Source organism: Monodelphis domestica, chromosome 7 (genome assembly GCF_027887165.1).
Source record: "Monodelphis domestica isolate mMonDom1 chromosome 7, mMonDom1.pri, whole genome shotgun sequence".
Taxonomy (NCBI): Eukaryota; Metazoa; Chordata; class Mammalia; order Didelphimorphia; family Didelphidae; genus Monodelphis; species Monodelphis domestica.
The window spans coordinates 116,568,932-116,582,204 of record NC_077233.1 but is presented as its reverse complement, the minus strand read 5'-3'; the positions used below and the strand labels follow the sequence as shown (position 1 = coordinate 116,582,204).

Genomic DNA, 13,273 nt, shown 5'->3' with positions numbered 1-13,273 from the left:
CATATTACACTAATACTGCACATGGCGTTTTCTTAGCTGAAGCTGGAGTGGTTTACCATTTCCTTCTCTAGTAAATTAAGGCAAACAAAGGCTTGGTGACATGTCCACAGCTACTAAGTGTCTAAGGCTGGATTTAAATACAGATCTTCCTTACTCCAGGTCTAAAACTCTAACTCAGAGCCACCTAGCTACCTCTCAACAATTTATACCTCAAAACTAATAACTGAACTTCCCTGTTGTCTATTTTTAATTTTTAAAATACCATTTTAAAAGCATTTTTTATAAATTTTAGGAGAGAAAAGAAAATAACTAGTATATCTCAACATTTATTTGTAATTGGTTTTCTCCACTGTTGTAAAAATGGATAATTTAAGTCAGTTTTCTAGCTCCAGCTGTGCAGGACAGAAGAAAATGCTACCTAAAGTTATAGAGAAGTCATATATTGTCCTCTTCTTTAGAAGAAGTGACTAAAACTCTCCCCCCATCCCTCCTCCTTCAACACTATATGTTGAAGTTTACAGGACGTTCTCTCAGCTGCTTCTAAATACTAGTACTCAGTCTAATAATAGTGAGTAAAGTTCAACTTATGGTACCATGAGACCTCAAAAGAAAAATTATGGATTCATAGGATTTAGAGCTTGATGGGCCCTTTGAGATCATTAAAAAATTAACCTATTAATTTAATAGATAAGAAAACTGAGGAAAGCAACTTTCCCAAACTCACATGATAGGAAAAAGCAGACTTACTATTCAAACACTATTCTTCCCACTACTACAAAACACTTAATATTTTAAGATCAAGTTTGATACAAATTTGAAAAAAGAAATAATCCACTTCTTCCTCCCTTAAAAAGTTAAATATGACTCTTTTTCTGGTTTTACAGCCCACTGTTTTAGAGATTTTCAATAATGGGAAGAATAGGTGGTCTGAGATCTATAAATCCTGGGACAAGTATTAAATGAAAAGTCAATTAACGTTAATTTTTATTTTCTTTTTGAACTACTCTGTTGGTATACAATCTCATCTTATGTTAAGTTCATAGATATTCAACCACAAATGATAAAAGCTATGGATCCAAATTCATTGTAGCTTTTCACAATTACAAAGGCTGGGCATTTATTTCTACCACTCTGAAAGTTAGTTTCATATAGATAATTGATCTACAACCTTTTTGGACCAAGGTGTGATCACTGGAACTAAGCAATGCCTGCCAATAGCAGTGTTTGACAAAGAGGTTACCACATGGGCAGAGGTAAAAAATAGAAGGTGAAAAAAAGAGAGAAATCATAGTGGAGGGGTAATAAGAATGATATCTGAAATTTATGTATTGCCTTAAAGTTCATGGAGCATTTTACATCTATTAATTCATGTGAGTCTCACAATAACATTGTGAGATAGTTACAAAAGGTATAATTTTCTCTATTTTATAAATTGCAAACTAAGGAAACTAAGTGACTGGCCTCTGGTTACATAGCTAATAATATTTAGAGGCAGGACCCAGGTCTTACTGACTCAAAGTTCAGCACTCTATCCATTATGGCATGGGCATTGTATATGAAGCTACAATTATATAAGATCTGTGCTTTTTTAAAAAAAGAATATAATAAGTTTAAGAGTTTTCAAGATGTCCTAATTGTCTATTTCTTTCTTAACTTCCTTTGTTTTTTTTCTTTGTATTAAAAAAAAAAGTCCTCTGGTCACTTTCTTTTCTTTTTTTTTTCTTGTTCTTTTTTTTAAATCACAATTGCTAGTCCTCTTCTCCCATAGAAATGTGATCTTCCAAAATTTTTTTCATATATTTTGTTCATATACCATAAGTGTCCATTAACTCAACTGAATGCCCCTACCCCTTATTTTCTAGGTTTTTTGTTACAACAAAAGCTTTCCACTGTCCCCTACAGTATCTCTGGCTTATTTCCTCATCAGTAAATAAGAATGTTGGGGTAAATGATACCCAAAATTCTTTTTAGTGTTAAATTCTAGAATTTATAGGGAGAAAAGAGAACAAAAGGAAGCAGGAGGTAAGATAGAGAAGCAGAAAAGAAAGGAGGGAAGAAAGTAGAGGTGGTGTTGAGTGATAAAAAGTCACACGGCAGTTATTCCAGGTGCCATACTATTTAACACTACAGATTATATAGCTCTGGTCTAGTGGTTATATACATAGCATACTTCTAAGGCATTTTATAAACACAACAAACTGTGAGTAGATCCATCAAAAAGAGATACTGGATTTGAAATATGTGGACCTAGATTCAAATCTGTCCTTTGTCAGTTGCTCCCTATATAATTCTAACCAAGTAAGTCATTTAATCTCTCTGGATTTCAACTTGTAAAATAAAGGGATTGGTTTAGATGGATTCTAAGGTCCCATTCTGCTCAAAAACTTTGATCTGCTGACTGACCAGAGGAACTCCAAATGTTTTTCTAGCTTAAAACCCTATGATTAAAGTCAGTAGTATAAGTACTTAATATCTCCATTACACAGTTAAGAAACTCAGAGAGACTAAATGGTTTCCCATAGTCAGCTCATAAAAATTGCAAACAAAATTCAAACCCAAGTCTCTTACTTGGGGTTACACATAACATATTTGTATTATAGAATAAAAGGCACTGGATTTGGTGCCAGGGCTGATCAGGATCCATATTCTAGCTCCAATAGTACTAGCTATGTTACCCTGGAAAAGTTACTTCACCTTTCAAAAGGAATATTATTGATGCACATGGTTGTGGTATAGATTAGATGTGACAAAGTATATAAAATGCTTCCAAATCTTAAACCATCATATGTATCTGTATCAGCTATTAATATATTCTACCCCTAGAATGATGTTATGTTAGCACCATCCTATTTCTGCCAATATTCTTGGCAATATTCTAGTTGTTTTGATGTGATATTTATATATCCAGCTAATTGAAATCTGAAAATCTATGACAAATTCACTATATCACTTCTTATACAGAAGTAAAATTACATTAACTGGGAAGACAGCCTATATAAACCAGTGAAATATATGAATTACTGGAAAAGGAACATACTCTGAATGCTTTCTTTTACCTACAAAAACATCTGGGATTATATTAACCATGAATTTCTTAACAGAGTTTCTACTTTTAAAAGTATTTTAATTAGCATATCAAAGTAATAACTTAACTTAGCTTATTTTGTAATTAAAGATACTTCTAAAATACTCAAAGATGAACTGGCCCATCACCTATGCAAATGTCCCTTTTACAAGGTTATTTACATTATTCATTAACCGTGTTCAGTCTGAATGTCCTAAGGCAGGCAAGTCCAAATGAATGGTATTTTACCATATTAGAATCATAGCACCTTTCAAGTTATGAAGAATTATTTAATCCAAACTTGACCCAATGAATGAGAAGTAGTCATCCAGCCTTGGCTTCTATCTTACCAATTCAAAACACCTTTAGATTGTTGAAAATTCACTTATGACAAGACCCTTTCAGTTCTCTTTATGATGGATTCATTGAATTAAATTAGCTTAACCATAAAGATACCTTTTTTCTCTTGAACTAAATCTTGGACAACAAACCTTTTGAATTATAAAAACAAAGTCCTTTGATATTTAGGAAAGAAAATGATGTCTAAGAAATCTATAATGAAATCTATGACAACTTTGCAGCCTGTCAGACTTTTGGATATTTAAATAAAACTAGATTTAGTCTCTTCTAAATTTAGACAAAGATTATTCTTTGGTCAAATCTTCAAATATTAAGAATCAATCATGAATCAATAAATGTCTATGTAGCATCCATTCTGGGTCGGGTATCATGTTAGAAACCAGGCATTCAAAAATAAAAATGGAACAATCTAAGTTACAATCTGGCCAAGAAAAACTAATATACACATAGAGACCCAAAGCAGATATAAGATAAATTTTAGGGAAAGACACCCAGCAGCTTGAGGAATTGACAAAGTTCTCTCATAAAAGGTAGCTCTTAAACTGAACATTGAAAGAAACTAGGGATTCTAAGAGGTAGAGGTGGGAAAAGAGCACAATTTAATTAGGGAAGACCAAGACAGAGAGATGCAGTGCTATATTTGAGTATAGTTTAAGAAGGCCAGTTTAGTTTGAACACAGTGTACGTGAAGGGTAGTGTAGAGTAATAAGGCTGGAAACCAGAAGACTTTGATATAAAACGGAGTTTATATTTTAGCTTGAGGAATTAGTAAGACACTAGAATTTCCTGAATATGGAAGTAATATTGTCAATCTTTCAGTTAATCAACTGGCATTTATTAAGCACCTACATGTGCCAGTCACTGTGTTAAGAAAGTGCTGGGGATAGGAGAAAAAGAAAAGGACAGTCCCTGCTCTCCAGGATGTCAGTCGATTGGGGGAGACAATCTTAAAAAAAAAAAACTATATACAAACAAGATAAATGGAGAATAATTTGAAGATTGCAATTTCAGGGGGGGAATCACTTTGTCATTTTGTGGGGGGAAAATTGGACAAAATAGAGATTAATTAGGGAGTTATTAAATAGATTGGGGGGAGGAGATGGAATTGGGATTATTCTACCACTTGAACCAAGGCATTGGTTTATGAGTAACGAAAAGGAACAGAAACAAAACATGTGAATGTCAACATGAAAGATTTGGAACTATCTAGTCTAGTTAGACTGAATCAAGAATAATGTAGACATTTTGAAACTGGGTGATTAGAGGATAGGGTGGTGCCCTTGACTGAAATAGTTTGAAGTCACAGGGTTAAAACATTTAGAATCAGAAGGGACCTTAGACACTATCGAATACATTGAGTCCCCTTCGTTTTACATATGAGGAATCAATAATATATACCTGAGGCAAGATTAGAATTCAACTCTTTGTAACTCTGGGTTCAGTGCTTTACCCACTCACCACTTTGCTGCTTATAGCTAGGGAAAGGGTTGGATTTGAGGGGAAAGATGAGCTTTAGTTAAAGACATCTTGAGCAGCAGGTTCCTAGGGACTTTTTTATGATTTTCAAGAAAAGGGTCTTGAATGAACACAGAAACAGAAACACTGATCTAAGTAAGAAGAACACGATGCAAATAGACAATATCTCAATCAGTTTTCTTTTATACATTAGAACAAGGAGATTATAAAATATTTCTCAAGTACAATAAAAACTTTCTGAATTGAATTAAATCAATTTGAACTGAACCGAACTGAGTAACAGAAGCATCACTTCAATCAGTTAATTGTGTGGTACTGTATGTGAATTTTTGTGCATGTCTGTATCTATGTATTTGTATATCTGTGAATTTAAGAGAGGTGAGGGGAAAGCTTTTACAATGAGAACATAATAATGAATGTCTCATAGAAAATACAGGATCTGGACCCAAAAAGAAAAACTAGTCCAAGGAAGATGGATTAACAAAATGAGTTGCCTTATTTCTTTTTATCATTGGGTCTAGTCTCCTCTATTGTAAGTTATGAATATGAAGAGATGGAAAAATAAAGAAGTAAATATTGACTAATGATATCACTGTTTCTGATGCCAAATTTATTCAAATTATAGATAGCAGAATTTGAAGAAATTTCAGTCGCAAATAATGTTTAATTTAACATGTATATTTTGAAAGCTGACAAATTATACTACAAAGGCTGGTTAAAACAATATAATAGTTTTAATTCTTGTGATCAAGGCAGTATAATTTTAAAGAGTTTCTAAAATATAAGAACATTATGTATATATATATGGAATGTTAAACTCTTATAAATTCTGTTTTGAAATATACAGCTCCCATATGACTATACAAATCAGGATTCCAAAACTGATAAATTGGCACATTTTTGCATGAAATAAGAACAATATATGATTAAAATTATGACATTTGTGATTGCTTCATTTGAATAAATTCCAAAGGAAAGGCTTGGAGATTTCTTGTTCAGAGAGAATAACAATAACAATAATAAATAGATAATCATATTTATATAGCACTTTAAGGTTTACAAAAAGCATTACAAACATTATTTATTTAATCCTCACAACAACTACAAGAGGTAGGTTTGGTTCAGTTTCCTCATTTCACAGATGAGGAAACTGAACAAAAAAAAAAAAAAGGTTTAGTGAGTTGCACAGGGTCTTGCAGCTTAGTAAGTTTCTTTAGACTAGATTTGAACTCAAGTCTTCCTGACCTATCCAACACTATCCACTGTGCTACCTAGCTGCATCTGGAAAAAAGGGAAAAGTTGAAGGAAGGAGGGGCATCATGACTCTTGACTCTTATAAGTTAGTTAGGAAGCATGTTGTTTGTTGCCTAAGTTAAATTTTGGAACAACAGCAGCAGGATTCATGTTAACATAGTTGGTTACAGGCAGGAAGGCATCAATAAATCCAATATTTAAAAAAAGAGTGAAGGACTATTTGCAAGCAGAAAAATTCATGTAATCAACAAACATTTATTATGTTTACTTACTAAAACAGTGGCAGGCATAATGCAAGAAAAATGTATGATATTATCCTCACCTGTGTCTTTTCAGTGCCAAGAAGGCAGTATATGGCATACACATGTATTAAAGACACACATTGTGTAACTATTGGGCTAGGAACAGGAAATCAAATGAGGAAAAGCAAAAACAGACAAATAAAAAGTCTTGGTCCTCAAGAAGCTAAACTTATGCATGTCCGACAATTTCCTCTTTAGAGGAAAATATTAACTTAAAAATTTTAAGATGGGCAGTAATCTCTATGGGGTATTTTTTTACCTTGTTAAAAAATAAAGCTCAAAGAACAAAGGAATTTCATCTGTCTTTATAAAATTTAGATAGGGTATACCCTACTCTCTTTCTTAAAAGGTGAAGGTTTCTTTCTACAATGCTTTATTTGTATATATGACAAAGTCTTTAGAGGCTTCAAAATTAAAGTGTCACAGTTTTTTTTAGCACATTTAGGAAGGGATTTTTCCCTTTTCGTCTTAACATGATATGCCTTTTTAGACTTCTCTGATAATTCCAGTCATCTTGACAAAGGAAAATCACCAAGACAATAAAATGATTTAACAAAAGGGAAAGAATGACAGTTTCCCTTCTACTTTTCAAAAATGTTTTATAATATGATATGAGATTGCCTTTATTAAATAGACTGGTAGAGGAATCAACTTTTACAATGTGACATTTTTTGCAATAATGAACACCTACACTTCTTTGTAACATCCATTCCCACACATAATTAACAGCACTGTTATTATTGCTACTATTATATTCCTTGTTCGGTATAATTTTTCTGGAAATGAAAATATAGCTTTGTTTGGAGTAAACCTGGCATATAAGCAATAAAATATGAGCTTTACTTATTTGTCATAGTTCTATAACCTAAGTATACCTTTTCTCTACTTTGCTTTTTCTAAACTTTTATTGCTTCCCCTCCCCAATTCTTTGCTTTTTTAACATAATTTAAATTCATAAGGTACAAGTTTAGTGATTACTCCCTAAGGAAACCTGGGAAACTAACGTGAATTCCCTGTTAGGAAAGACACTAGAAAATGTGCCATCCCCAAACAGGATACTTCTCTAGATTATAGAGGAAGTAAGGGAAAATACTAAAAAGAAGTAACTGTGTAATGACTTCTGGCCATTGCCATACAAATTGCTCCCTAAAAGGGGCATTTCCTAATAACTGTGATTAACTAATGAATGAAATCCCACCTTAAATTGTAGGAATATATATATATATATATATATATATATATATATATATATATATATATATATATATATATATATATATATATATATATATATATATATATATATGGCAGGCATCTTCCCTAGTCTGTTCTGAGCAATCCTTTTCCTTAGGAAAGGACAGAAGTCTGGACAATCAGAAAACATTAGATAGGCTGGCCTGGCACAACAACAGAGATTCACTAGGGGCTCTATCAATCAGGATATTTCTTGACTACCATCATCTACCTCACCTTTCCCAAAACTTTCTTGCTATTTCCAGTCTAATATATGATGATGCCTAAGGCTGTTATGGTAGAGTAGAAATAAGTCCTGGATCCAGTGGAATAGTAGGTAGAACACTGGATTTGAGTCAGGAAGTCCTGAGTTCAAATCTAGTCAGATATATTTAACTAGTATGTGGGTAAGTCATTTCAATTCAAATGAGATAATATGTGTAAAATTGCCTTCTTCCCCTTCCTCTTTTAGCTTCAGTTTCTTCATCTGTAAAATCAGGGTAATAACATCAATCTTTCCCTAAGCCATGAGCAGCCAAATGACACAGTGGATAGATAGCTGGGCCTGGAGACATTAAGACTGATCTTCCTGAGTTCAAATCTGGTCTTAGACACTAACTAGCTGTGTGACCCTGGGCAAGTCACTTAACCTTATTTACTTAAGTTTTCTTCAAGAGCTAGAGAAGGAAATGGCAAACCACTCCAGTATCTTTACCAAGAAAACCCCAGATGGGTTCACAATAAGTTGGACACAACTGAAAAATGACTGAAAATTTTTCCCTAAGCCATATTGTAAAATGATCTTTGTCTCTTTGTGTAGGTCATAGATATTTATATAACCTTTATCTATGTATATCATCTTTATGTACAAAAAGCCCATCTTTCTTTGCCCTTGTCATATTCTATATATTGAATTTCTATCTGACTGTGTTACCCATTATATTCCTATGAATTCTGTCAACCTTGTACCAAAAAAATCTAATCTTAAACATCAAGCTAATTTCTAACTATATAAACTAAAAGTGACAAAATGATGAATAGCCAATAAGAATTTTCTGTGGAGGGAAATAAAGTTACCAACATCTTTAGATACTACCCTTAACTTCAACACAACTCTCTGTGTCTCTGAACATGATGACAACTTTGAGTTTTTAGTTTTTTACCCAGCATGGATTTTAACTGGCATCTTCCAATGGTATGCTAAGCTGGTGGCAAGACAAAACCTTGTCAGAAAAATCTCTACTATAACGCCTCTTCTTGCTTAGCTCCTCCACTGAACTAGAAGCAAGGACCAATCTAAAAGTCTGAATAGTCTAAAAACTGATCTTCTATAATCTACAGTTGCATGAAAAGCAAAAAGGAAAATTGTTTTCTGTATTTTTGAAATCTGTACAAAACATCATTTTCCATAAGTAGTGGCAGAAACCATTAAAGCAAAGAGAGCCAGAATAAGAGGAATGAGATTAATCAGACGGGGGAGGGGAGAGAGGGAGGAAATTGACAACATTATTTAGTAGAAAGAACACTGAAGTTAGAGTAAGAAAAGGGTTTAGTTCCTAATTTCAGAACTAACTTGCTATGTGATGCCAGGCAAGATTCTAAATCTCCCTCAGCCTCATTTTCCCCGTGTGCAAAATGGAGATGATAAAGCTTGTACCGCCTACCTAATAGGTGTTATGAGGAAAATCCATTGTAATTTTAAATAATATAAAAATGCAAGCTCTTACTATATTTCAAATCCTGAATGTAATCATACTTTTATTCCCAATTCTGTTAAATTAAACTGGAATAATCAGGAACAATTTTTGGAATTCTGAAAATAAAAATAATGACCTAAAAATATGAACAATACACATACACATAGTCTGCCACATTGAAGGAGACAATGATTTTTTTAAATGTAGGAACAGTAACAGAAAATAATTAAGAGAAGAAAAGCTCCCAATTTGTTCCTGGAATGAAAACTAGAATTGAAGTAGGAAATCTGATCAATGTATGAAAATGAACCTGAGATAGGGGAAAAAAATCTGAAGAAGGAAATGCATTCTATTACTATGTATGATTTTGCTTTTGCAAGCTGGGCTTTCCTAGGTGTTCAGTTATCTCCAGCAAGTTCCTCCCCAAAACTCTCATTCTTTAAAAATTTTCAACAGTAAATGGCAGTGGCCAAATTTTTAAAAAAATTAATTTTGAGGCATGAAAACTTATGGCTTGTATATTTCTATTTATATAAAATTAAGTTATAAAGGAAGCCCTCGTTTGCTAATTTTTCTATTTAGTTAAATGATCATTGTTTAATCTAAAATGAGCACCTAAAAGAATAGGATCAATTTAATTAACATGTAAAGCGAAAGCAGGTCAAACTCAACTACTAAAGCATTAGTAATACCTGACTTAAGAGTTAGATTTTTCCTCAATATTATTTTGGAACTATCTCAGAATATACCCAGAAGCAGCAAAAAAATAATAATAATTAAAAACAAAGTTTATTATTAACTGGACATTTCTGCTATTGGCATCCTAAGGATTATTAAAAGTTTCTGAATTTAACCATCAATGTCTCATGCAAATGTATGAATGGATTTGATCCTGATCAAACCTAATTGTCCCATGACAAAAAAGGTTAGTCGATAATCAAATGATGTATTTTCTAAAGAACAACAGCAGTTCATATTTATATATCACTTTAGTGCTTTAGACTATTCCATTTGTAACAAACCAAGTTGAAGAAAAACATAAGAAAATATATTTTTTTCTTATAACTTAGGAAAAGTGTTTGGCAATATCTCTAAAAATTCAAAAATACTCCATAAATAATAATAATGATGATATCAACACTAGGTAAATTATAGAGACAAATTCTTTGGTATGAATTGGATACTTGAAGTTTCTTTCAAATGTGATGAGATTCTAAGATTCAATCAGTCACATTTTACTAAATGAAAACTGACCAAGAAATAAATTAACTCCATAACATAAATAAGTGTTTGTAGAGGTGCATATAAAAAATTACATACACATGTGTATATACCTATGTATATATCCACATCCTTTGAGGTATGTAGAAAATAAGTTCTGAACAACTCACCTTGATCCCTTTCGTGCCATGTCCGACTTGCAGCAGCTGGGGAATTTGGAGAAGGATAAAAGTCTCCTGTAGGACTTGGTTCCATATTTTCATCTATGGATATAGTTTTGGGTCTTTTGCTGTAAAAAATAAATAGCTATTTTTATAAAATTTCTGAAGAAAGAACTTTTCCAATGATACTTTATTGCTGAGGCTATCAAATGGCTAAAAGAAATTTTGTAAATGGAAATTTCAAAAACTATGAATAGAGTAAAAAAGAAAATATTTTATGACAGATCTGCTGGAAGCATTCTGAATTAGCAATATACATTTTAAATCATAAATAATAACAAGCATTTATAGTTGTATACAATGATCATATTATATATGTATCTGCCATATATTATGTGTATCATACATGTACATGTTGTAGTCCTGCAGATACGTTTATAATCCTATATCATATGATCACATGTGCATATATGTCACAATCATATATGTGTATAGATATATATGTGGGTATATATCTATATGTGAGGTAGCATAAAAATTGTGGCCTACATTTCTGATCTTTTCCATCCTACTTCCAAAAAAGTATTTAAATGAAAAGGAAACAAATTTTAAATGCTTTAAACTTCAGAATTCTTGTTTTCTATTATTAAGATAGCATCTTCCTTTTCTTGCCTACAGAATCAGAATACTGACAGATGACCATTCCTCAAAAGGACTGTTTTTAAATGAACCGAAAGTGAAGGGTTTCAATTTAAAAATTTATTGTATATACTAGTGTACTGTACATACTAAATCTGTATATCTCCATAAAGGAGAAGAAAACATTGTTTTTTAAACATCAAAGGTCAAAATGTTTGATGTCTTTCTCCCTACCATGTCTTGTATCTATTGTAACTTCCAGAATGTAGTACTGCTCTACCTAGGAAAAATATAATTTAGACTTTACATTGAATCATAAAAATAGCAATTAATGTATTAATTTAGTTCTTCAAAGAGAGATCAAAATGTAACTTTATACCACCTAATCTTCATTCAGTTCAATTCTGTCATTCATGGGTCAGAGGTCAAGATGTCTTAATACTGCAGAGGAAAACTGAAGTGGGAGGTGGGAAAAATGGAAGATAGTGTTCATGATGAGGCCACAAAGGAATAATTTCAAGCCCTCTGCTGTTCTAGAGAGCATAATATTAGGGTTTGTTTTTTAAACCAAAATAACAGAACTAAGATGGCATTCTTCTTAATAAGTAAGCTCTTAATGACAGGGGCTTTTTCATATTTGTGGCATCTCCAGTTCCTAAAACAGTGCCTGTCACATGGTGTTTAATAAATATTTGTTGATTTGATTTTGAAATGTGATTTTACAATATTCTTTTTAGGTTTCTCAATTAGAAATGAAAGACATTTTCCCTGGCCTCAGCAGGTTAGTCATCATATTGATATAAATATAAAAGACTATTTTATAGTTACATGGCATATTATACTTCTAGTATTTCTTTGATATTTAGTATTATAGTATATTCTTTAGTATTTCAATCTCACTAAAGACCAAGCTGAATTATTATTATAAATTTACCTCTTAATTTCAAAAACAGAAATTCATTCTCCATGCTAGAAGAATGCAAACTCTGTTGTCAACTTCTCATTCCTTTTAACCCTACATTTCATATCAGTTCCAAATCTTGACATTTCTAACTCTAATCTCTTGTATTAATTAATTAATTAATCTCTTGTACCTTCTCTATATTTACAGTTACCATCTTAATTCAGTACCTTATGACCTCTCATCTAAATTAATTCAAAAGCTTTTTAAATAGTCCCTCCACCTCAAATTTGTCCCCATTCTGGTTTGTCCTATATCCTGCTGCCTTCAGCAAAGATCTGGCCATATGAGAGTCCAGTCACTCCCTATTGCCTCTAAAACTTTTGTTTAACTTTTAAAATCCTTCACAACTTGGATCAACACTATCTTTCCAGCCTCTTTCAAGATTACACCCCCTCCCACATTATGATCCAGACATTAGTTTTCTCTCTGTTCCCCACAAACCATTTTCCATCTCCCATCCCTGTCCCTGCCATCTGAAATGAAATTCTCTTCTCACTTCAAACTCTCTAAGTCCTTGTTTTCTTTCAACATAAAGCTCAAGCAGCACCTGCTACATAAAGCCTTTCCTAGTCCACTTTAGCTGCTAGGACTCTTCCTTCCCAGACTACTTTAGATTTAACTGATTCCCATTTACTTTGTGTATATCAACTGTCTGAGAAAAGTTGAACTAAAGTAAAGGGTCAGTAACTGGGAGGCAAACAGAATATTTCACAGAATAGGAACTGTTGTTGCTATTTATTATTATTAACAATTCACATTTCTTTAGCACTTTTAGATATACAAAGCATTTTCCTTAAGACAACTTTGAGAAATAAAGAGTGTAAGTTGGAATTTTTGCAATGTGAGGCTCAAAGCAGTTAAATAATTTGCCCAGTCAAACAACTAGTAAGTGTGGACACCTA

The 13,273-nt window shown here is 32.5% G+C and overlaps 1 protein-coding gene across 16 annotated transcripts in view; it reads right to left on the bottom strand.

Annotated features, from left to right (window-relative positions):
• Nucleotides 1-13,273, bottom strand: part of NFIB (nuclear factor I B) — a 293,450-nt gene that overhangs the window by 60,887 nt on the left and 219,290 nt on the right. For all 16 annotated transcript variants that reach the window (XM_056805360.1, XM_007499573.3, XM_007499576.2 and 13 more), the window contains exon 6: nt 10,778-10,896. In XM_056805360.1, coding sequence (XP_056661338.1) covers nt 10,778-10,896 — 119 coding nt within the window. The remainder of the gene's footprint in view (nt 1-10,777; nt 10,897-13,273) is intronic.